Here is a 26,602-nt window from a genome sequence, read left to right as displayed (position 1 = left end):
TGTTTTCACAATGTGGTATGCTATGTTGCAGGACGTAATGTGCTGAAAAACTTACAGAGGACTAGGGTTTTTTTGAAAACAGGGGAGAGAGACTTAAGACAGTGCTCTATACAAAATGTTTAAATTACCAAAAATAGTCTTAACTCCTCTAAGAGGCTCACCCTTTGAGATCTAGATTCATCTATGGGGAGACATTAAGAACTGTGCTCCTCGATTAACTCCTCTAAGAGGCTCACCCTTTGAGATCTAGATTCATCTATGGGGAGACATTAAGAACTGTGCTCCTCGATTGCAACAAATGACACTACAGTAATGATTGAAAAAATATATGTATCTCTTTTTTTTATTTTATTCTTACATTTGTATTAAAAAACCATTTAATAAAAATAGTAAAAGAGGACGGTATAACACCGTCACACCTTCTAATATGCTAGACAACAACCATTAGACAAAAACAGTAAAACAGGTTTGTAAACCAAGTGTGTTCTAGAGAACCGGTCCTAGAATAGGACCTAGAAGAAAAACAGAAAACCAATTACCATAGACAAGAAAGTAACTGTTAGAATTACAGGACATAACTAATCAATGTATAACAGAAAACAACCATGTGACATGAAAAAAATGCAACAATAACATGTAAGATGAAACACACCCTTGATGTCAAATCTTAAAATCTCTATTGTAATGTTGAGACATTTACTATAGTTCTAAGTGCGTAACAGCTATAAATGCCTTATTAGACTTGTGATAGCATTCTCACAAAGAAAACATTAGCCCGACATGTTTCATTCCCATTGACCTTAGATAGGATAAGTAACAGGAAATTCTTCAGGGGGTGATGTTACAAACATTGGGTAACATGTCAATAACTAGAAAGATGGCGTATACATTTTGTGACGCTTGATGCAAAACCGAGGAGAGCAGTTCATTAGGAGTGACTTCTTTAGTTGTGAAGTAACGACCTAAGGAATGGAAGGGGAAACAACAGACCAAATAAATTGGATGCCTTCAGAACAAACACTGGTAATAGTGGTTTGTATGCCCTTTATATCTATTTGCAGATAAAAGGCTTACCTGACTGCCGACTTATAAGTAGTAGCAGGGGTAATCACACGATCTGCTTGAGTAGGATGTTTTCTCTCTAAAAAAAAGTAAGGCAACAGGGCGCTTAGTAAAAATGGCAAGGACTGACTAGATTTTATTAGCCTTGGAAAACAGCTTTTTTTGGATGTAGATTTTAAAATGGGAAACAAAATGCTTCTAGGTTTTATGTGGTTCACCAATCCGCAATGTTTTGTCAAAACCACAAAAAATACATAAAGAGTTGCTGGTGGTGTTAGCTCTCTTATTAAACTTATTTAAAAAAGTGGAGGTCTATGTCTTTGGGTTGGTGTCAACGTTATCAATGGAACCAAAAGGAAAAAACAATTGGATTGTTTGCCATAGTTGTACAAATATTTAAACCTAACACTGCGAAACAAAAATGCATCGGACCGGCAAAGACCGATAACATTGGGACAGTAGAACAAAAGTCAAAAGGATAAAGCACACTGGGCTGACCTTTTCATGCGCTCCTTGGTGCTTATTTTGCACTCGAAATGCGAGTTGTTAGAATAGCCGCGGTTACCGCAGCGTCTGCGGAGAAGTGCTTTTATGGAAGCTTGCACGTTCCTTGTTCCGCCTAGTGGCAAAGACAAAACCGCGAAACGCGGGGTCAGACCAACCCGGATGTAAAATGGTACGGTTTCCAACATAACAGTTAGGGGGTCACTCTGAACGACATGTTAACTTTGATAATGACAACTTCTTTACTTACAGTGTGATATTAACACTGGATGTGATTGTTCTCCCGATCTCTCCTCAGTCGTGTGTCTGCAGCAAGACCACGTGACTGTATTTTGCTGCGACGCTTCTAATACTCATACGACTGGAGCATAGAAACTAAAAAAGGCGTGGAACTCTAACACCCGTGTATGTGTATTCTGGGGGCCATTTTAGAAGGGAAAACATGTTGCTTATGTTCTTGTTGTAATACTCTCCGTGCAGCAAAACAAACAACGGAATGTCTTGCTATTGCCAGTATGAGATTATTTATTTCTTAATTTCGAAGGCCCGCCTCGGTTTGGATGCGACTTATTAAAATGATGCAACGTATTTCATAAAACTTACAATTCCCAGTTGGAAGCTTATCTACTCTTATATGTGTCCTGTATATATGTCGAGAAAACACATGCTAAAAACAAGCGATGACAACAAAACAGGAACTGGACATTGCTTTCAAATATATTTTATGAGACAAGACTCAATCTGATATTATATAGGTAGAACATCTTTGAGGGACCTGCCGCAAAGGAAAATAGCAGGGCAATATACTAGCTGTCCTATCACTATCACAATCTGTCCCAATCGATGGATTCATTGAGACCTGTCTCTACAGAATTACAGAGATAAATCACTCTTTGTTCTGTATCGAATAACTTTCTTTTGTTAGCCATTGTATTTTTATTTATGATGCATCTGTGACAGAACACTCCATGTAAATGACTCTGGAGTGTGATTCATGGACAAAAAATGACCCACCATGGGGCTGTTGTGTTCTTATTTCGGATACAACTTTTATGTTCTGTAATCCTTGTTTTTATTTTGCGTTCTGTCATTCCAATATACATTTTAGGCTCCAAATCACATAGACTACCATCTGAGAGTTACAGTTGGTAAACTGTCTTTGCTGCCAAGGTTTTCTCAAACCTAAGTCAATCTCCTTTGTGCGCTTAGTACTCGAGCAGCAACTGCAGTGTCCACAAGGAGTATGTCCGATGGGATTGGGCAAGCCCCAGGACTCAGTCAAGGTCGACTGGGGTGATTGAACTGAAATGTCATTTCTAGTGACCAGGTCTTTTATATTTGGGCCTCTTTTAAACGCACAAAGTGTTTTTTTAATAGGACACTCGCCAGCATCTAGAATATGCCAATTACGCTTAATAATAGCGTTTACTTTATTTGAAAGTGTATTAAAAGTACTTACAAATACGATTTGGTCATTATCTAGTGATATGTTGTGATATTCTAGGAGGGCTTCTCTGTTATTGTTCTTTGCTCGTTTATGAGCTCTCCTTGCGATCTTGTTCGGGTAGCCTCTTCTGCGCAATTTACAGCTTAAAGTTGTTGCTTCTTCTTCGAAGGTTGCAGTACTTGAGCTATTTCTCTTAAGCCGTAAAAATTGGCCTACAGGTAAATTCTTCCTGATATGGCTAGGGTGGCAACTGTCATACTGTAAAAGTGAATTCCGATCAGTTGGTTTGTGATACGGTTTCACTTTAAGTGTGTTATCACTGTTGTCTGTCCAAATCGTAATATCAAGGAAGTTGATAGCAGTTGTGCTGGTAGTTGCCGTAAATTTTAGAAACGGGTTCTGTCCATTGAGCCATTCCTTAAAGTCTTCAAACATAACTGCATCGCCATCCCAGATGATTAGGATGCCATCTATGTAACGTCTCCATAGATGAAGATGGTTAAGAAAAGGATTGGAGGGGTCATAGATAACACTCTTTTCAAATGATTTAACAAACAGGTTGGCTGCAGAAGGTGCTACCGATGAGCCCATCGCTGTTCCGTGCACTTGTTGGAAAAGTTGTTGATTAAAACTGAAAAAGTTCTCTTTTAGGGACATTGCCGCACACCAAAGTATAAAGCTGTTTGGACATTCTCCTTCTGTTCTTTTCTCAAGGAGCACTTCTTCCAAAACTTCAAGAGTGAGGTCTTGTGGGATGCACGTATATAAGGACACTATATCGAGACTTACTAGTATCTGCTGCTTGTTATTGAAAGAATAGTTCTCGATTAAAGTTATAACTTCTGTAGTATCCTGTATATATGAATACATCTCAAGTGCATACGGTTTTAGGTATTTGTCCGCAAATTTTGAAAGCGGTTCTAACAATGAACCTACCCCGGACACAATTGGACGGCCTGGAGGGTTAAGTAATGATTTGTGGATCTTTGGCAAGATGTAAAATTTTGGTATAGACGGTTTTGTTGCTATAAGAAAGTCATGCTCCTGTTTGCAGATCCAACCTCTTTCCAGAGCTTTCCTTGTTTTTTCTTCAATTGTGAGTTTTAAGCGGGGTGTCGGATCTTCCTGGATTTTCTTGTAAAATGATGTATCATCTAACTGTCTTGTGCATTCTGAGATGTAAAAGTCATGGTTGAGTAGCACAATTGCCCCTCCTTTATCAGCCTTTCTAATAATGATTTGTTCATTATTTTTTAGTTGTTGCAAGGCTTTTCGTTCGTCCCGTGTTAAATTTTGAAAGAAGTGGGTGTTGATATTCTTCTTTTCAAGTAGTTTCAGTTCAGATAGAACCCTTGTTTTTAACACTATTGCTTCAGGTGTAAAGCTCGAGAAAGGTGGATAAAAATCTGAGGGATTTTTTAGGCCACTAGCGTTATTTTCACCCTAATAGCTCTTATCTATAAAGAACTGTTTCAGATGTATTTTGCGAAAAAGTTGGTGAATCTCGGTTCTCATTCTAAAGCCACTGTAGCTTTTGGTTGGCACAAACCCTAGGCCTTTGTTCAACAGTTTTTCTTCTGTCATAGTTGGAGTGTAATTAGACAGATTCACTAGTAACCCCTGGTGCTCCTTAATTGGCGAGGTGCATAATCCCAATCCTCGTTGTGCGTGTCTTCCTCTAAAAAATGCTGTCTTTGAGGTGGTGGTCCTTGTCGACCTCTAGAAGATCTGTTATGGTTCTGCCCTCGACTGTTATTCCGTCTGCCTCTACCTTGTTGTCTTGCCGGGCGACTACTTTTTTTCTGGGCTCGAAAATTTGAGAAACTATCCTCTCCAGAGGATCCAAATGAGAAAGAAGTGTTCCCAAAGTGCACCTTCTGTTGCTTTTGGAATTGCACTGTTTGGTTTTTTGAAGGGTCGTACCCTTCTTGGGTGTATTTAAACACTTTCTCATGTGAGAATTCTGTGAGATCTTTTTTCATTCTCTTAATTCTTTCTTTTGTGGTAAATTCTTTGAAATCTACCATTTCTTTCATAATCTCTTCTAGTCTTCGTTTAAAGGTTTCTAAAGCGAACAATTTCTTTATTTCAGCTTCCATCTGTGAGAGATCCTTCGATATTTTTATGGACATCTCGTTGGCTGTGTCTATAATGAGAACAAGCCAGTCCCTCCCACATTTATTAGCAATATAGCTCCATTTTATCACAAACTCTTTGTTGTCCAAAAACAGCCGAGGCTCGTTATGGACAATCAGTCCTTGAGGGAGGGTGCCTGCTCTTAGATATTCTATCATGATAAAACCATGCAGCTCTGTCCTAATGAGGCGCTTTTTAAGCTGTAAGAGTTCATCCCAATTACTCAAATTTGAAATTAGTGAACCTTCTCCTTCCTCTGAAAAAATGGAGGCTCTAGCCAGGAGTTCTTCGATGTACTTATCATCAGAACTGATTACTTTCTCGACACTCATGTTCTTCAGACTGGTGCAGAAACTACTGCACCGCGTTCAGATATGGAATGGGGTCGCTAACTGAATACTACTCCAACCCAGACTAGAAAAGTTCTTAATGGTTATAAAATTGCATGTTATAAGAAAGCAACTAGTTAACTGCTATTAGCACTGTGATCCCAATTTACCATTAAAAAGGTCCTGTATGACGCACTCCTCCAAAAGATGAAAACTCCACTCAGCTAGACCATCCGGTCCGCTAAAAGGGGCTTACAGTAAAGTCCTGCGGGAATACCGCGCTGAAGACTGAAAAACTTACAGAGGACTAGGGTTTTTTTTTAAACAGGGGAGAGAGGCTTAAGACAGTGCCCTATACAAAATGTTTAAATTACCAAAAAATACTCTTAACTCCTCTCAGAGGCTCACCCTTTGAGATCTAGATTCATCTATGGGGAGACATTAAGAACTGTGCTCCTCGATTGCAACAAATGACACTACAGTCATGATTGAAAAAATATATGTATCTCTTTTTCATTTTATTCTTACATTTGTATTAAAAAACCGTTTAATAAAAATAGTAAAAGAGGACGGTATAACACCCGTCACACCTTCTAATATGCTAGACAACAACCATTAGACAAAAACAGTAATACAGTTTTGTAAACCAAGTGTGCTCTAGAGAACCGGACCTAGAATAGGACCTAGAAGAAAAACAGAAAACCAATTACCATAGACAAGAAAGTAACTGTTAGAATTACAGGACAAAACTAATCAATGTATACCAGAAAATAACCATGTGACATGAAAAAAATGCAACAATAACATGTAAGATGAAACACACCCTTGATGTCAAATCTTAAAATCTCTATTGTAATGTTGAGACATTTACTATAGTTCTAAGTACGTAACAGCTATAAATGCCTTATTAGACTTGTGATAGCATTCTCACAAAGAAAACATTAGCCCGACATGTTTCATTCTCATTGACCTTAGATAGGATAAGTAACTGGAAATTCTTTAGGGGGTGATGTTACAAACATCGGGTAACATGTCAATAACTAGAAAGATGGCGTATACATTTTGTGACGCTTGATGCAAAACTGAGGAGAGCAGTTAATTAGGGGCGACTTCTTTAGTTGTGAAGTAACGACCTAAGGAATGGAAGGGGAAACAACAGACCAAATAAGTTGGATGCCTTCAGAACAAACACTGGTAATAGTGGTTTGTATACCCTTTATATCTATTTGCAGATAAAAGGCTTACCTGACTGCCGACTTATAAGTAGTAGCAGGGGTAATCACACGATCTGCTTGAGTAGGATGTTTTCTCTCTAAAAGAAAGTAAGGCAACAGGACGCTTAGTAAAAATGGCAAGGACTGACTAGATTTTATTTGCCTTGGAAAACAGCTTTTTTTGGATGTAGATTTTAAAATGGGAAACAAAATGCTTCTAGGTTTTATGTGGTTCACCAATCCGCAATGTTTTGTCAAAACCACAAAAAATACATAAAGAGTTGCTGGTGGTGTTAGCTCTCTTATTAAACTTATTTAAAAAAGTGGAGGTCTATGTCTGTGGGTTGGTGTCAACGTTATCAATGGAACCAATTGGATTGTTTGCCATAGTTGTACAAATATTTAAACCTAACACTGCGAAACAAAAATGCACCGGACCGGCAAAGACCGATAACATTGGGACAGTAGAACAAAAGTCAAAAGGATAAAGCACACTGGGCTGACCTTCTCATGCGCTCCTTGGTGCTTATGGACGTAATGTGTTCTTTTATAGGTGCTACATCACGACACGTACATCCATATGGACGCATTTGTTAAAGCAGCCAAGGAACATTATTGCGAAAGGTACTGCGCACCACTTGCATTGGCTGCGGGAGGGTCAGGCCCCTCTCATATGCTTTAGTGCCATCTGGCCATTTTCTGTCGCCATCAGGCCAATTTCTGTCACACAGATGCCCTATGGCCAGAAATGTTTGTGAAAGAATACATGGTTACACCCTCCCAAAACACATATCTGCACACCTTTTGACTTGTTCCACTTACGAAATTATATGTCGAAAGGCGAGTGGTAATGGCGTTGCTGCCAGTATTTCTGACGTCATTATGCTTCACATCACACATTTTGTTTGGCATTTTATGTTAACGTAAGTACAGTACTCCTTTGCGTTTTATACACTCCTTTTTACAGAAAAAAAATTACTACATGTACAACACATGTATGTAAAGGTCATTGACAACGACCGAAAAGCTTTGTGTTGTACATGTGATTGTGTTCTCAATTTTAACAAGTGTCATCATGTACATAACAAATCAACAGTACAGCTTCCGTCTCTGAGGGGGGGCCACAATGTCGGGGATGTGGCTACTGGTCTTTACTGGAAGGGACAAAACATGGCATTCAGGTCGCCATGTCCACCAGACACTGCCTTTGTGCTAAAGATCTTGCTCATAACCACAAATATGTCAAGGAACACAAATGTGGGGCTCCCATTACGGGTACACCGTTTCATTTTTACTTTCTGCAGCCTGCAATGGAAAGCGAAGAAGGCTTTCTATCCTACACCCGTTTTCCCTTTCTATGGTGGCCATCTTGACAAAGGATTTGTTTTCTTCAGACGACAAAAAATCCCCTTTTTTGGTACCACGCATTACTGCTGCAAAATCTCGATTGCTAATGGCATTCATTCCGCACTCTTTGGAGGGGAATGGGGTTTAATGATCCAGATACATTGGTATGCACTCGTGCTTATATTGTGTTCAACACTTGCATTGTGGAATTCTGTGCCGGAAAATTTGCGATTGCAAGTTCCAACCAGAATACCCAATGTACTTTCCCACTATCAACCAGTTACACATGTCATTGTGAAGTGTGTATGAATTTTCGAACACGCCCCCATGCGGTGCGGCAGCATAGGATAATGTCCATTTCATCGGAAGGTGGGCAGTTGCTTCAAATGTTCCTTTACAGTACTATGCTTATGTGTTACTATTAGAACTCTGATAAGTGTAGTCCAACATTTTGTTAGAGTACTATTATGATGCATTTACACTACTAAAAACCTATGGCATTCAGTTAAAAAAAACTTTGCTACAGGGACGTTATGATTACGTTGCCCTCCCAAAAACCTTACGTTGCCCTGCTACCTTTGTTGAATTTTTTGAAGGAACTTGGGGTTGGTCACCCTAGGTTACCTGGGGGCAACCAGACGTGGACTCCCTGCTCACTGTGCTTAGAGAGGCTCAGCTTCACCTCACTGATGATGCCCGACAAGGCTGAAACACGTGTATGGGGTTGCTGTAGGTACTCTTGTTCAGAGAGGAATTGCCATAGCATTTCGGTGCAGGACTGCCCATGTGGGCAGGACAAAGACTGATATGCAAATGGATATTTCCCATCTGTGAAAGGTATAGTGAGCAAAAAGCAGATGGCTGCGAACTCTCAAGGTGGTTAACAACCACTGAACAGGTTATCATGCCCTGTTCTTCCGAGAGAGGGGCGCCTGCTACCTTTGTTGAATTTTTTGAAGGAACTTGGGGTTGGTCACCCTAGGTTACCTGGGGGCAACCAGACGTGGACTCCCTGCTCACTGTGCTTAGAGAGGCTCAGCTTCACCTCACTGATGATGCCCAACAAGGCTGAAACACGTGTATGGGGTTGCTGTAGGTACTCTTGTTCAGAGAGGAATTGCCATAGCATTTCGGTGCTGGAATGCCCATGTGGGCGGGACAAAGACTGATATGCAAAGGGATATTTCCCATCTGTGAAAGGTATAGTGAGCAAAAGGCAGATGGCTGCGAACTCTCAATGTGGTTAACAACCACTGAACAGGTTATTATGCCTTGTTCTTCCGAGAGAGGGGCGCCTGCTACCTTTGTTGAATCAAAATTGTTGTTAGAGTACTATTATGATGCATTTACACTACTAAAAACCTATGGCATTCAGTTAAAAAAACTTTGCTACATGGACGTTATGATTACGTTGCCCTCCCAAAAACCTGTAAAATTCACTACAAAAAAACTTTGTTGAGGGGACGTTATGGTTAAGTTACCCTACCAAAAACCTGTGCACTTCACTACAAAAAAATGTTCGCCCTCCCCTTTATGCTTCACATTAAAAACGAAAACCCCCTGAAATTCGCCAGTTATGGCAGACTGATCCTCCTTACTTGCCATCACCACTGTGCACTGCTAACACTAACACCCAGAACATGAAAGATGTCATCTCAAATGTCACTGATGGCATCACTGACGGCATTACATGTTTAGCCCCTTTGTTTTTTGGCCCCTGCCATATATAATTATGTACTTTCGGTAAAATACTTTGTTAAAGGGATGTTATACTTCACAGTGACACCAAACAACACTGCACATTCCCCCATTATGTTAAGCTTAGCAACCATAACTCGCACCATCTACGTGCATTGCTAAGACTAACACCCAGGACATCAAACATGACATCACAAATATCATTGATGACATCACTGATGACATCACATGTCTGCCTCACTTATTTTGATGCATTGAAAAATGTAGGCCAGGTGGTTTTATTCACTGACAATCACAGTATAAAAATTTTTATCCCAAAAATCGATTTCCGATTTTGCCTGCTTAGCCCATTTTCTTAGCTGTTTAGCAATTTAAAGCCTGTGTGAAATAAGAAATTGCAATTCTGCTGCATGTGATTTTTGTTGCATTGTTTTCCTCCCAAAATCGGTATTCTAGCCTGTGTTCATGTTGCTTTAGTACCCTGCCTGCTCAGTATCCTGTAAGCTTCCTTGTCTCTTTAGTGCAGCCACATGGATTTCCATCCTATTTATCCAACCGCAAATGTAAACTGACCTCTAAGTAACCAGTGAAATCCGAGTGTGCTAATTTGCTCATTTTGAATGTTTTAATTTTCTTCTTTGACCTCCCATTCTGGAGTGGTGGGTCGAATCGAAAAACTGATTTTTCCCTCTTCTTGCTGACTCCTTGCCACTGCTTTCTATCCACACAGATAGTTAGCAGGTGTTTGGGGGAGTGTTGAGGTTCATGTAGATGATTTTAGAAAGCTGAATTAACAGTATTATCAAATTTAGCATTCATGTTCTCACCACACCAGTGATTGCTGCCCTAAAATTTTGTTTTGCTCTGATTTTCATTTGAATTTTAAAAATAAATAAATATTTCTTTGTTACACAACGGCCTGGTTCATGGTTCACTGCGACACAGGGTATTTGTTAAGGTGGGTGTGAGACGGGTTGGGTGCCCCTTTAAAAAAAGAATCCAGGGTTCAAATAATAAAAAGTAAAAAGGCGTTTTTATTGTGCGCCACGTGGTCAGTGGAAGAAGTCCCTAGCTGGAGTGTGCCATACCATAAAATCAGTTACAGGCCAAGGCGGCAACGGCCAGGGGAAAGAGGGCAAGGGGAGGAAGAGTGCCATGGAATAGTTCAGGTAAGGGTGCCCAAGGGCAAGTGCTGGCAAAGGATGCTGGGAAGGACTGGTGGGGGTGGCCTGGCCCTGTATGACTCTCAGGGACCAGCCCCAGTCGCAGCGGCAGATGGAGATTTTTGCACGGTTGGGGGAGAGGGAAGAAAAAGGAGAAAAGGAAAGTCTTGAGAAGTTTCTGGAATTTAAGAAGATCTGGCTCAAGTCTTAGGGGGGAAGGGAGGCTGTTCCAGAGCGAGATGCCAGCCGAGGAAAGGGATGTACTGCCCACTCTCTGCTTGGAGAAACATTTGACCTGCAGAGAGTTGGGGCCAGAAGACCAAAGGACTCTGGTCGGGAGGTATTTTGAGAGAGAAACCTGAATGTACAGAGGTCCCAGTCCCCAGACAGCCTTTTCAATGATTCAAAGGGTCTTGAATTTGATCCTTGCAGTCACCAGGAGCCAGTGGAGAGATTTTAGGGCTGGATAGATGCTAGATAGATGCGGTCCCTGGGCTTGAGGCCAAGGATAGGTCTCACAGTCGTATTCTGGATAAGTTGGAGGGGGCAAAGGGAGGACAGAGGCAGGTTAAGTAGGCTATTGCAGTAGTCAAACCTAGAGAGAACCAGGGTTCTGGAGACACTGAGCTTCCAGGGGAAGGTGAGGAAAAGGTAAAAGGAGGAGATGAAGCTGAAAACTGGCCTTTTTGGCAAGGTCTGTGATGTGTGTAGAGAAAGAGGGAGAGGAGTCAAAGATGATCCCAATGTTTTTTGCCCAACAAGTGTGTGAGGGGAGGGGACCCAAGGGGTCTGGCCATAGAGTGGGCGGGAAAATAGGAGCAGGTGTCCCAATTAGAAGGATCTCTTTCATACTGGCACTAAGCCAGAGATCATTGGCAGAGCACCATGCCTGAATAGCAGTCAGGTAGTCAGGTATGACGGAGGAGGAAGAGATGGAGGTAGTGGAAGGCAGCCCGTCTGCATAACACTGGAAATGAGGTGTGAAAGTGGAGATCAGGTGGGCCAGAGGAGCCAGGAAGATGTTGAAGAGCCATGGCGATAGGATAGAGCCCTGAGGGACACCACATGTAGAGAGTGAGGTGGAGGAGAGAAAAGGACCCATTTGCACTTGGAAGGGTCTATTAGAGACGGAGGAGGTCAGCCACACCAGCGCACTATGCATGATGCCAAGGGTATCATGGAGACGGTTTATGAGGATGGATTGGTTGACTGTGTCAAAAGCAGAGGAAAGATCGAGAAGGATCATGACAGAGGGAGTGTTAGAGTCCAAGTTAGAGAGAAGATCTTCACGGGCATTCAGGAGAGCAGTTTCTGTGCCTCTGGCTGCCCTGTAACCAGATTGGTGGTCATGAAGGCAGCCACCTGAATAGCAGTCAGGCAGCCTTCTGGGTGTGTAGTACATGTGAGTTGTGGTGCATGTGGAAAAGAGGTCTCTGGGTGTTGAGTAGTTTTATTGTCTCATTATTGTCAACATTTCTTATTATAATAGACACAGAAAACACTTGCCATTGAAAGTGAAACCTTTGTTTACGAAAATCGTCTATAATCTACTTTGCTCATAAATGTGTTGCATCAGTTATAATTCAACCAACAAAATGCTTCTGCCGGTAAGTGGCCTACCATGATATGCTGATGCATTACAAAACAAATAATCCAAAAACAAATGTTAATGTAAAATAATTGATAAATTAATGAATCCTTAAATCATGAGTATTTAAAATGAAAAATGTAAGCTAAAATAAATATGACTGAACATTTGATTACTGGGCTAGAATTCCAGAGTCTGGTCATGACAGCCCCAGTCAGACACACACACACACACGCACACGCACACGCACACGCACACGCACGCGCACGCGCACACAAACACAAACACAAACACACACACATCAGAGGATTTACAGTAAATCTATTATTTTAAGGTCAATAAACTGTAGTTTATAGGCTTCGTCTGGCCTATAGGGCAATGTCCGTATTGCAGGACCAACTTGCTAGTGTGGAGCAATTTTTAAGTCAAACTGGCCCAGCTTAAGGAGTTTCTTCAATTGGCAGCTGCCAGTTTTGACCAGTGTTACTGAACAAACAGACTTTAAAATGCACAATTTGCAACACATTTGATCAAACGTACCGCCCTCCCACTCGTTTAGTACTCAAATAGCCTGTCATAAAATGAATTAATTGGCATTTGTGACTGTGGGCCACTTTTTAATTAGTGCACAAGCCATTTCAATGCCCCAGTCTGACGCTGGATGCATACCAATGTCACTCAGTTATTGATCAAACTCCATATCATGTAAATCCAATTAAATAAAAACCTTAAATAGCATGCTGCACTTTAAAAACATTATACCTTTTTTTACTGTTTAAGCTTGAATTTCTCACGATTGGCATTCCTCTACAACACAGCCTTAAACATATTGATGACATCAGAAAGAGGAAGAAATATTTAAAGAAGGCGTAAGGCCCACCATTTTATTCATTCTCTTCAAATACATTGTCCCATAAAAGCATGCCTTACTTTCACTCAAATGTCATACTTTAACACCCTCAAGAGCAGCAGTGGGACAAGCGGCAATATCTGGAATCTAGATGACAAAATGTTATGTGTTCTTTCCTAAAAAAAAATTCTCCACCGTTGACTTCATAGATTTATTGCGCCTAATTTATGTACAGTTCATTTGAACTTTATGACTGGTGTACTACAAAGCATATGGGAATTTTATGCAGTAATAAGCAACGGTACTTCACAAGTAACATCATTCTTTAGTTACATTTTTTGGCCATACTCTAGATGTACTATGTATCAACTTTAATCATGACAGCAGTGAATTTTGTGGTGGTTGATGAATTCTTTTATTTGGGAGGGCATAAATATTTTGGAAAAATATGCCAGGGTAGCGAGTAATCCCAAACCAACCAAAGGTTTTTGAGGTGGTTTCCAGCCCCTGGGATTTTTTGAAATACTGGGTTGAAATTGTACCTTATCCAGAACACTTTCTATGAAAAACTGGGTAAAAATCCAGAAATGCAATGCTTGCAAGTCACCAACAATGCACAGGAGCATTTCCTAATGCATTCTCATCATCATCATCATCTTCTTCATCATCATCATAATTCTTTTATTCGGAATTCACCATAAAACACAAACACATTACATAAATCAACTATTACATTATCAAAATACAAAATGGGATTATTAAAATAGTGAATAAAAAAAAATCCGGTCGAATTTAACAATATTGTCATAAAAATGAAAAAGCATGAGTAGCGGGCTAATCATTATTAAATCATTATTAAATTCATATCATCAGCAAATCAATAATTCATCAATCAATTTGAGCAATTATTTGCCTGCTTTAGTAGTTTCCTTCTGCTCAACCAAGTCCTATGAAAAAATCTAGCTGTCGCATAAACCCCATTAAATTGTACTGTGCTTCTACAGAGGTCCATGGGCATTCTAATTGTGGACACCTCGGCTTCTTTCCGCACTGGTCTTAGATAGACACATCTTAGATGGGGCAACTTGTCACATTGTCACGCCGCCTGTCCTGGGGTCTCCTTACCCGCTACGGCGCTCCCCGTCCTGGAGGTTGTATCCCCGCTTTCGGCTTCGGGGTCCGGGGCTGTCCTGAGTCTCGGGCGCTTCCGGGTCTTCTGTGCGCACTGCTCTGCGCATACGCGGGCGTCCGCTCTCCGCTCTCCGCGCATGCGCGGTGTGCAGGATGCTCGATTCGGGGAGACCTGCGGCTCAAGCCTCGTTGTGGGTTATCCAATGCCTGGGAGGCGGCACGGCTTGCGTTGCAAGCCTCCCGGGTGCTGGTGGGCCTATTTAAGGAGCCCTGATCCTTTTCCAAACCGCTTCTCAACGCGGTTTGTAAGGATCGTGTCTTCGCTGCCCCTTGTGTTGCCTTCCCGTTTTCCTGTTGTCTTCCTCCTGCCCTTGTTCTGCCTGGGGCACTCCTGACTCCTTACCTGTTCTGCCTCGCTCCCTTCTTCCTGCTTCCATCCTGGTTCTGGGTTCCCGTTGGCCCTCCTTGGTTCTGGTTCCTGACATTCCTTACCTGCCAGCCTGGCTCAGTCCTCCCTGACTCCATCCTGGTTCAGAGTTCCCACTGCTCCTTCTGGTTCTCGTAGCTCTCCTCGCCTGCCAGCCAACTCCTCTTGCTGCCTAGTCGTTGCTCCTGGAGGAACTGTTCTGCTTCTGGACTCCTGATGCTCATCAGCATCCGTCGGGATCACACTGCCTCCTGTGGACCTTGAACCTTCTACCCAGAGGCTCCCCCTGTCAGTGCTTGCACTGTCCTGATGCCACGCAAATCAGGGGTGAGCCAACCCGTGGCGTTGGGAGCCGGTTCACCTACAATCCGGTTCCATTCGGGCTGGTGTTGGGCTGGTTCCCCGCGCCATCAGTCACGTCTCCACGGATCATCTGACAGCCTGGCCTCATCACCAAGGAACCCAACCGGACGAACAGGTACGCAGCGTTCTCGTGACGCTATCTATAACACACATACAAATAAAAGAAGAGCTAGAACTTCGTTAGTACCCCCACACAGAGGACATACTCTAGTATCATCTGAACACCACATTTTCGTAAAAGCAGCCCCATCATGAAGCATACGTATAGAGACCTTTCAAAAGGAGGGTCGATCGCATCTAGATACTTCTCGATGCCAAACAAGTTCTTGTATGATAACTATGTTAGACCTAACTTTAGACCAATGGTCTTGTCTAACAAAAGATCAATACATCTACTACAAACTGCTTTTTGATCCTGTGAAGATCGGCCTTCTCAATAGTGTCAGGGTGTTCCCAGACTCTCAGTTCATTGAGCACGTACAATTTCTTTACATGCTTAACCCATGGCAAACATTTGCCATCTTCCAGGGACATCATATACTTTAGGGAATCACAATAAATGCCAAGCCCCTTGGTGGACCATAGTCTAAGCCAATAAAAGACTGGCTTAGCTCCTATTTCATCTCCTAGGACTGGTACACCCAATTCCACATGCATTAGTGCTGACAGCACACTCTGGGGGAGTGACAACAATTACTTAAGGAATTTGTTTTCCAAGATTGATAGGCTATTAGCATTGCCACATCCCCAAATTTCAGCTCCATATATGGATGCTGTTATTGACTGTTTCTTATATTGCTCCAGTGCGGGCCTCACTGAGCCGCTGCCATGACTTATGAAAAATAATTTTGTCTCACTGTAGTGCTTTCCCAAATTGATTTTAGATTTGTCTATCTGGGCTGATCAACTGACCGATTCATGGAACTGGATTCCTAAGTGGTTGAAAAAGCTAACCTGTTCGAGTGGCACCCCTTCAACATCTGCAGGCAAAGGAAAGAATTTCTTAAAAACTGGGTTAAAAAAGATTACTTTTGTCTTTCCTGAATTTGAGCTTAGTTCCAGGTCCTTAGATTTATCCAAAAAGACTTTTAATGGTACCCTTAATCCATGTGGACACCTCTCTTCACACAAATGAATACATGCATATCATACTGTTCATACACAATCACTTGTAAACACAAAACAGAGTACAATCACATCAAATACAAAGGCCCCTTCTGTGTACTGGGCCTAAAGACTAACAGTGTATTTTTCAAATGTTCTTACAACCAAAGCTTTTTTCATAGTTTGTCTATTTCTTTGCATGTCTATAGTCGACACGTGTTTCAGACGGTATTCGTAAGCACTTTGGTAAAGCGCTATTGTACTCCAACCTTCATCAGGACGGGAATGGATTGAGAAATGCACATCACTCCTTACATCATCTTGGATTCATGGTTGTCTACAATAAAAACGTATTTACTATATTAGAATGTTGTGCTCTGTCTTTATTCTTTTGCTGCTATTGAATACATAATTGCACATCATTTTCACATCAATTAATTAAAAAACAATAATACATACCTATAGTTGTTGTGCTTCAAGCGTTCATCTCTTGTTTATCAGCCCTCTTCTGGGGACTGACCCGCTTGTAAAATAGGACCACCTAATGAACAAGATACAAGGGAAGGAGTTGTAAATGCCTGCGGGCTAAAACCCACAAAAAATCACAGTTGAATCCCATTTCGGGGATAAATCTCAAATGGCTTACCTAATTGCAAGCATTTGTGGTTGAAAACTAGTCCGCCCATGATATGACACCAAGAGCCCACTTAGATGAATGTGGGCTGTGTTTTCCCTGTGTATCAAATGCAGGAACAATGGAGAGGTCTCCAGCTTCATCCCAGCTATAGCGCGAGTGACAATAGTCATCTTGCGTCTTTACACACTGCTGCAAAGGACGGTGTGTGCGAAAGGAAATGCGAGTCTGCCAACAGCACTTACCAGTTACTGCAGGTGCAAGTGCTTCACTACACACAGCACTATTCTGAACGTGGGCGTCAGGTGAAACAGCCTGTCTATACACGATTCCGGTAAACATATGGAAGTATTATTATAGCCTGGATGATCAAGACCAGGTACTCTAGTGTATTTTGTAGCCAAATAATGACACATATCACATTTATAAAGGAGTGTGGGAGCCCCTCTACTGAGAACGAACATGGGTCAAATACCCTGTTCTATAGAATGTCTTCCACTGAAGAGGGTCTACAATCAGGTTTTAACTCCTTGCAGCCTTCAGAGAGAAGAAATATCCATTTGCATATCAGTCTGGTCCGACTCACAAGGGCAGTCCAGCACCGAATTGCTAGGCAATTCTCCTCTACCATCAGCAACCCCAGACATGTGTTTTGGCCGCGTTTGGCCTTATTTGGCCTCCTCAGTGAGTTGAAGCTGAGCCTCTCTAAGGCACAGTGAGCAAGGGTACACATCTGGATTAAGCTGGGTTACATAGGGTGAAACCCCAAGTTTTACAAAATTACAAAGAAGACATACCCATTTGCATATCAGTCTGGTCCCACCCACAATAATACATATCATGCTTGTTTTGTCATAGACGCCAAGAAAAAAAAGGTTAGACCACAGTAAGAAAGGGCCAGACTGGCTGCCCCAAAATACCAGTCTTGCTGCGTAATAACCGTTACCATGCTTGCTTTATCATAGATATCTAGTACAAAATGTCATGCTGCTCTAAGAAATCGCTAGACTGGATGGACCAAAATGCCAGTCTTGCTGCGTAATAACCGTTACCATGCTTGCTTTATCATAGATATCTAGTACAAAATGTCATGCCTCTCTAAGAAATCGCTAGACTGGATGGACCAAAATGCCAGTTTAGTGGTTGATAAAAGAAAGGATGATGATTTTTTTTTGCTAGGATTCTATTTATCCACAGTAAAAATAATGTGTTGTTAACGTGCTCCCACATGCTCCACAGCCCAGCAGAAACGCACATGCTCATTCACAGTCAAACAATACATTCACACAGAGCATTCACTCACTCATTCACACCTGTTCCCATACATTACAAACTCATTCACACACACAATACATAAAAAAAGAACATTGTACGTGCACATAGCCCTGCAGCATGCTTCTTGGTTCGTGTGCATGCACGCTGGAGCCAGAGCACTGATGATGCTTTGCCCCCTTGCACAGACAAACATTCAGTACCCCAGCCTTCATCCTCATTGGGCAATGCAAGGCTGAGGAAGCAAAACACCCTCAGCATTGCATAGCCCATTCGTCATGCCTGGCTAGGGTGCTAATTGCCAAAGTGTAACTGTGTTTTCCTTGGACAGGACAAGCCAGCCCAGGAGCGCTCTGCAAGCTGCAACAAACAGCGGAGGGAGGGCTCCTGGGCTGGCGTGGCTCCTCCATGATAGTTGAGGGCTCTAGTGGGTCTGCGCCCCCTAACCCATTATGGACGAGCAGCCCCATGAAAACTGCAATATTTCATAGATGCAAGTGTCTGTTGTTATCTTTGTTTATCTTTGATATGGTACTGCATATTATGTGAAATATTCAGCAATATACATTAACACTCGGGGTGAGGGGAGCAGCCAATGAGGATCTTTGGATAGCGGGCTGAAACGGCTAATCTCAGCCCACGTTCCATGGAAACTGAAGGCTTCTTCCTTAGCCCGCAGAGCCATCTTTCCCCCACCCTCACTTATCTTTATTTATTTATGTTCACTTACCTGTTCTCTTGGGTGGCGACGGCCCCCCTTGCCGGTGCTGCGCTTCCGCTCCCGATCCATGGACGCCATGGAAATGGAAGAGGGGCTCCATATGCATCCCCGCCTTCCATATCCATGGCAGCCATCTTGAGACAGTATTTTCTTTCATTGAACTAAGCATACGCGGCGTCCGTTCAATGAATGAAAATACCATTTAACTACCCGGGTTACCGCTTTCGTAACATGGGGTGCTAATGGCCTTAACATACTCTTCGACTGTTATCGTTATCAACCCAGGGCCCAAGTTAAAGGCCCGAGCGGATCATCACATTAAAAACAAAAGAACTAGAACTAAGGACCCGCCTCCCAGGAACATTCCTGGGGCCAGATTATCAAAGTGTAGCAGCATATTTGTTCACAGTATGTGCCTTTTGCGCTGCTTTCATATTATCAGAAAGCAATGCACAGTAGCCACAGCTGTTTTGTTGCATGAAGACATTTATTGTTTGGGGTGTGTGGCTGTAGCGTTGTTTGAGTACGTTTTGGCACAAAAGTTGTTTATTCACATGCTAAATTACACTTCTCCACTATTATCGAGTCCTATTAAGATGTAACACGTTCCACCACTACAGAAGAGGCGCATTGTCTCCTGCCTTTGTTATTACATTGATGTTTTATGAGTGCTATCTACGGCTCGTTCTCTTTAAAAAAATGTTGCTTCAGCAAGTCCTTGTTTTAGGCTCAGCAGCACTCTGCCTTCCTGGGTGCTTGAAACTCTTTGAAAGGCAGAACCTTAACTACAGGCCCCAGAATGCAGTGCTGCTAACTGAAAAATCAGAACTGAGTCTCACACTTGGCATGTTGTCTTATGTAAACTTTTTTTTGCTGTGCTACAACTGAAGCCCAATTGTAAACCAGTAAAGTGCCTATTAGTGCTAAGGAAATGCTATTAAAGTTAAGAACTTCACTTTCAACAAACGCCCGTTTATACAGACCGCTAATGGGTTGAGCAAATAGGATAGAAATGTTTTCTTGTTCTTTTTTATTAATGTTCAACATATGGATAGGTTCAACTTCAAGCACCATTCAGGGTTTTTGACTCGTGAGAAATATGCACACTCTGCTGAATAAACACTTTGCCATGACGACCGGCTGGATATTCAGGTTAAGTTTAATACCCTTCAAAAATGCATTTTAGCGTGCAGTAATTCAGTATAGAAAGCAGACCTGGCCAAATGTATTGCGGCTCACGGTGAGCTATCACCAACCATAATCTTGCTCTAAGGGAAGCCAGCTACCCTCAAAATTACCAAAGAGGTGCTAGGTTTGGCAATGATCAGAGAGGCACTTAGCGCCTCTTTGATCATTGCATCTCCGTTGTGGCCATGCTGTGCTTCAAAAGAGCGCTAACTATGATCATTGCAAAAAAATGACCACATGGAAATCACTGCTAAAAAGCACAGTTTCTCAGCGCTATGCGCATTTAAATTCTTTGATAATCTTGCCCAGAATGTTAAACCTAAATAATGCCGTAAAACGTACTTCCAGATCAAAAAATAATCAAACATATTGAGCATATATATATATGAGGACAAATCTCTCATATTAACTGAGTATATAAGCTCTACTGCCATAACTACAAAGGGGTATATTGGAACGTTCATGTCATATTGCCACATGGATAAAACAGAGGTTGGATCAGTGCATTCAAAGCCAATATATTATTATTAACATCATCTGTCGCCATATGTGCATACCTATACCATATTTTAGACTCCGCCATCGACTACTTTTTCATACCCTCCCCCCAAAAACCAAACTCCGGTCTAGCAGGTTTTTTCTAAGCCATGGCATTTCTGCATTTTGCCAGGGTACAAGCTAAATATAACACATTAGTTATGTGTCCTCTCTTTCGGCCTTGGATGTATGCCTAATAAGCAAGTCTTGTGTAACTATTCAAAACTCGTAATCTTCACAACATGTATCCTCTTGCATATTGCCCGTCTGCTGGTTATCTGTTATTGACGCTTTCTCGGTTCACTGCAACGTGTCACGTTGGATGTTTGGATTTAACCATAACAAGTTAGGTGTGTCGTAGAAAATTTGTGGTTGGTTTATATGTTTCTTAGTAGAGCTGGGGCTTGTTACAAAATATCCCAATTCTTAAAACATTTTTTTTATTTTTTTTATTGGTTTAGACATCAACCTTTATAAAACAAAAATCACATTTTGCACCTTTAAAATTATTCATTAGTTACTTTAAATGTCCACTTTCTAGTTTCTACAAGGTTCTTGCGTAGTGGAGCATAATCAAATGAGAGGGTCAAAGTTTCTTGTCTATTAGCTCAGTATTAGAATTTCTTTCATCATCTTTGTTATTGCTAGCAACAGGCTTACTTCGTTGCCTAAAACCATCAGGTCCCACCAATCTTTGGCTGATAGTGTAGAACAGTGTCTTCAAACTTTTTTGGCCTGGGCCCCCCCTGAACAAAGTTTGGGGAGCCCGGGCCCCCCAAAAATGCCAAAACGACAGTATGTACAAATGGCTATGAACTATTGCGCGCCGTCACTGCACCCTACTCCTAGTATAGTCCCTGGGCTCCCCCATCTGCTCCCATCACAGTCGCTGGGCTCTCTCATCCCACTCCTACCCAGTACCTGGGCTCTCCCCACCCCATCACAGTCCCTGGGCTCTCCCCACCCTGCTCCCACCACTATCCCACCACTATCCCAGTGCTCCCGCCCATCCTGCTCCCACCCACCATTATAATTAAACCGCTCCCTGCCTTGCTTCAGATGACGGTGTCCAGTCAACTGGTCGACGACAAACTGGTCGACTGCAATTTGGTCGACACCATTTGGTCGAATGCCAAATGGTCGAATTTTTTTTTTTTTTTATATATATGTGTTTTGTGGGTTTTCGTGTGGGGGAAAAAAATAAAAAAGAAAAAAAAGGGGGTTGGGGGGGACCCCCCCAAAAAAAACCAAAAAAAGGGTAAAAAAAAAAAAAAAAATTCGACCATTTGGCATTCGACCAAATGGTGTCGACCAAATTGTCTGTCGACCAAATGTTTTCGACCATTTGACTGGTAACCCAGATGACAATCATAGCTCTTTGTTTTTACAGGAACATGTCGAGGTTTGATTCTTAATTGGCTTCTTCCTTGCGATATCTGTAGATCTTCTTTTAAAGTCGTCTTTTTCTCAGTGGCATTGATTGTCCATTTCATTTCCTATAGGTCATGGTCACCAGTAGACATTTTGACCACTTTGAGGTATTCAACTCGTTGCCAAACGTTCGTGGATACTAGGCAATAGTGTAGGGTTGTTATTTGTTCTCCCCTTTTCCAGGTCGGTTGAGCAGGTATATCACCCTTTATTTGGCTGTTCAGCATCTTCAAATTTCTCTCTTCTGACTACTTTCTCCAAGACGCAACACGTTTGGATAGATTCTGTTTGGGCATGAGCAGACCAGATGCGTCGAATAGAGAGATGTTTAGATCTCCACATATAATTATATGCAGATTTTCTACTCCAAAGTATGTTTCATCAATCATTTCTAGTATGACACTGGTAAATGATTGATCTCTGCTTTTTAGTGGATGCCAGTATAGATTGAAGATGATGATCCATTCTTTCTTCTCTCTTATGATGTTAAGCATTTGTCTATACAGATTGGGAATAAGGACTTTCGTTACTGAAAATCCAGATCCAATTTTTATCAGGGTTAATAAACCTGAATAGGGATGTCCCATTGATCCATTCAGGGCTGGATTCATGTAGCAAGTATAACCTTTGCATTGCGGTCCTACATATATCCAGGTTTTCTGTAAACATAAGATATAGTAAATCCCTAGCTTCTTTTTTTCCCAGCATTGTAGAGGTGCGCAAACCCCCCTGAGTTGCATGAGCCTATTAATTGATGATCTTTCGAAATGGGGCATTGGCGTACATTTTTTGTCTTAGTGGCTAGGGCTCCCGCTAGCCATGACCAATCCTCTACTGGAGCACATTTCGATTGTCCTCGGGTACTGCATACCGTTACCTCCTGTTTCCAGCTAGAGTGGTTTACCCTTACTTTTAAATAGAAATATAATTGTATTTGCAAAAGAAAACAAAAGAAGCGCAGTGTACTCAGGCGACCCCCGGCCGGCCCACAGAGACGAGGTTTGCTCCGAAGTACTTTAAGATGAGATAGCTGCACCTTGAGATGGATGGGGGTGCAGATGTATTACTCCAACACCAATCAATAAGGACAACTCAATGGTTTGGCAAAAGGAGTCCGTTTAATGACAAGTACAAAAAACGGGGAGTCATGGCAATCAGCAGTGATGCGATAGTCCGTCTCGCTTCAACTCCAACAAACTTCATACAAATCATACATTTTATACTCAAACGTGTCATAATTGACGTGTAACACTCAAAAGTTAACATGCTATTTTATTGGTTAGGAAAAAGTAACTTTAATATATGTACTATATCTGTATATGCTAACAGAGTGAGGGGATTGGGTAAACACTGTCAGGTGGGCGTCTAAGCCCTTCCTTCAAAAATGACTACTGTAGACGTCACTAAAAGTACAATGTGCCATTGGTTCTACTAACTATAGGACCCTAGATGATTTGGTCCATTGTGATTGGGTTGGCACCAACCCCATGCATACATTTCCACTTTACTTAGCAGCACGCAGAACGGTCAGCCAGGTGCAGGTTGCCCCCTCAGCTACCCGGCTTCCTCCAATTAAGGTTAAAATCAATCATCGCTTCAGCAACTATGTGCCAATTATTTTACTGTGGTTGGCCTCGAAACTGCATCTTCTGTCTGGAAAAGTTCTGATATCTCTGTCTGGGCGGATGCCAAGTGTAGATGTGAACCTGTGCTCCTTCTTGTTCGGCTGGTCACATGCTATCCACACCGTGAATTTGTCTAGTTTTTCTCAATTTGTGCATTTAATTCTTATTCGGCTTGCCACCTGCGTACGCCTCCTTATCTCGACCTTTCAAAGACAGGATATTCTGTTCTTAAGTTTCAATTATATGTAGCTACTGTTCATTCCTTCTATTGGTATGATCTTGGCTCTCCTGGCACGAGTTGCATCTGCTGAGTTTCGATTCAGCCGTCTTTTCTCCTTTTGCTTAGAATATGAATCTTGTCTTGTTTGGCCTCTAGTAACCTGAGTTGATTCTGCTTTTCGTGCAAAGTGGAATCGCACTTATAACATTGTGCTTTGTTTTGAGGTAGATTATGTATAATTGCACTTGCTGCACTATTCTTCTACTTAGCATAGCAAGCCGCACTGTTTTCTTAGCTTTCTTACGGTTCCAAGCATATGTAAAGGCGTTAGCGGGTTGTATATCTTCATCCTGCTTATTGCTTAAGCTTCTTTGTGTTTCAACATCATTCTCTTCCTTTGGGTTCACGATATCTTTATTCATGGAGTTTCGTCTCTGTGTGTCATTTTTTGGTTGTCATTTCTTCTATCTGTGAGTCTGTCCCGGCTCTCATGACGTCACCATGCGTCTTACATTAAGGCCTTTTTGGTTTCTTCCGGGACGGTACTTAGGCAAAGTTCATTTCGTCTCATTTGTTGATTGGGTTTTCTCAATGGATACCTTACTGCCCATGGTTGTCTGGGTATTGGTACTTCAATAGGTGTTGCTCTTCTGATGGGTACTGGGCAGAGCCCTACTGTGGCTCTCTGCTGGTTTATTTGCTCATCATACGTCACATATTTTGGTGTGAACGTTCCTGGTACTTAAAAATGGGCGATTGGAGTGCAGGCTTTATTTGGGAGCTCCTCTACAACAGGTTACTGGATCGCTCACCAATGTGTGCTGCGTGCCCTTACTGAAGCGCTACCGAACAGCAAGATTCATGGATTACCGTGTTCCTATCTGAATGACCAGATTCTACTTCTGTTTCCTGTAGTGAAACGCCTCTTCTGTAGGCAACGAAGCAATTCCTCCAGGGTTGCCCAATAGCGATTGGGCAGCTCTGCACTTCAAGAGCCAAACATCCGCAGTGACAGGCGGAAGCCTGCCCCTGCATTCAAAGGCCCTGGTTCTAAGGCCCCTTGTCTGAGCATACCCGAGTGTGGAAGTGCGAGAAGCAATGCACTAGAAAATCTAGACCCACGACCAAGTAAGTTACTCCCGCTCTCTGCTCTTGCACTGACAGACCTCTCCTGACACTTGCACACCCCATCCCACGGCAAACTGACTTTGGTGGCACGCACAGCTTCTATGCTGCCATAGCCCTAGCAGACTATTTAGGCGTATTTTAGCCTGCTCCTCCAAACTGACATTGCATGGGCATTTTAGCCTGTTCCCTCCATCTGATTTATTGGTGCATACTAGCCTGTCCCTAAAAACTGCATTTGAGCCTGTTCACCAAATTGATTTATAGATGCATTTTAGCCTGCTCCTACAAACTGCATTTGAGCCTGTTCCCCAAATTGATTTTATAGATGCATTTGAGCTTGTTCCCGAAATTGATTTTATAGATGCATTTGAGCCTGTTCCCCAAATTGATTTCATAGGTGCATTTAAGCATGTTCCCCAAATTGATTACATAGATGCATTTAGCCTGCTCCTACAAACTGCATCTTAGCCTGTTCCCCAAATGGATACTAGTTGTGCTCCCTAGCCTTCTCCACCCAATCCAACATAGACATCATCCTCATCCAAGCTAAACCTTCACCACTAGCATAACCAAACCTAAATCCAGGCCCACACCACCAACTCAAATCCAAACGTTTTTCTAGCCCTCCACACCAAATGACCCCCACCCTGTACACACAAACCATATCCAGCTGGGCCCCCACATGGAGCCAGCAAAGCCAGTCTCATGCAAAGGCCTAGGCCTCAGTTGCACGGACCACACCCCAGTAGTTAAGGCTAAACCTGCTCTATTTACCGCCAGCGCCCAGATAGTCAGCAAAAATGTAGTTTTCTCAATGTCAGGCCGATGCCCGCACCATCCGGCCATCGCATGCCCAACTCCATTCCGCCCATCGGAGGTTACCAGTGGTCCACAAAACTGCCCCCTCCCTCAAAACGATCCACCGAACAATACCCAGCCACCCACCCACACAAGGAACGATAGGCTCAGCACAAGAACCATCCGAGTTACCACCTCCCAGCGCCCACAACAATGAGAAATAGGAACCTCAATGCAAAGTCTCGCACCAGCCACTCAATCACAAAGGTGCAAGACACAACCATCCAAAGAAAGTCTCCAGCCACATCCCCAAGCACCCTCCTCTCATCACTGTACCTCATCTCACCTCGAACAATAAAGAGAACCCCAATATCCACACCAATAACCAAAAGAGAAACAACATAATGATCAGCCCTGAAAGACTGCCCGCATCACTCACACCCACGTCAGAACTGATACAAGACCCCACACTATACACAGCCCTCATCAACGTCAGATCCTTGGCCGCCCATGCTCTGGACATTAATGATCTAATCATAACCCTGTACCTAGACCTACTGGCTATTACGGAAACATGGCTCCACCAAGCCTCTGTCCCTGCACTATCCTTAGGACTACCTGAAGGCTTCACCATCCTCAGATGTGATAGAACAGACTCTTTAGGAGGAGGGGTAGCTCTCATACA

At 42.4% G+C, this 26,602-nt stretch overlaps 1 protein-coding gene across 9 annotated transcripts; it reads right to left on the bottom strand.

Annotated features, from left to right (window-relative positions):
* Window positions 1-325: 325 nt before the first annotated feature.
* LOC138510620 (uncharacterized) lies at window positions 326-19,107 on the bottom strand. 9 transcript variants are annotated; one of them, XR_011280428.1, is made up of 7 exons: window positions 19,000-19,107; window positions 16,823-16,904; window positions 16,526-16,700; window positions 6,724-6,790; window positions 1,561-6,161; window positions 1,075-1,141; window positions 326-962 (listed from the first exon to the last, which is right to left on the bottom strand). XR_011280428.1 is itself a non-coding variant. In XM_069626402.1 (5 exons), exon 5 carries the CDS (start codon window positions 3,881-3,883, stop codon window positions 2,654-2,656), a length of 1,230 nt encoding a protein of 409 aa, XP_069482503.1. In that variant the 5' UTR covers window positions 3,884-6,611; window positions 6,724-6,790; window positions 16,526-16,700; window positions 16,823-16,904; window positions 19,000-19,107; the 3' UTR covers window positions 326-2,653. The 9 variants fall into 9 exon arrangements, 6 of the variants coding, with proteins under 6 accessions (XP_069482503.1, XP_069482502.1, XP_069482505.1 ...); XR_011280426.1 differs by having other exon boundaries at window positions 1,075-6,161; XR_011280427.1 differs by having other exon boundaries at window positions 326-1,141.
* Window positions 19,108-26,602: the final 7,495 nt, after the last annotated feature.

The sequence above is a fragment of the Ambystoma mexicanum genome, chromosome 6p (assembly GCF_040938575.1).
Source record: "Ambystoma mexicanum isolate Mex_15411 chromosome 6p, UKY_AmexF1_1, whole genome shotgun sequence".
NCBI classification, from domain to species: domain Eukaryota; kingdom Metazoa; phylum Chordata; class Amphibia; order Caudata; family Ambystomatidae; genus Ambystoma; species Ambystoma mexicanum.
Note: the sequence above shows the minus strand (reverse complement) of the source record. Positions and strands in the feature narration are given on the sequence as shown.

Coding starts and splice junctions, on each gene's coding strand:
- LOC138510620 (XM_069626402.1), bottom strand. CDS start 3,883: ATGTATTCATATATACAGGATACTACAGAAGTTATAACTTTAATCGAG.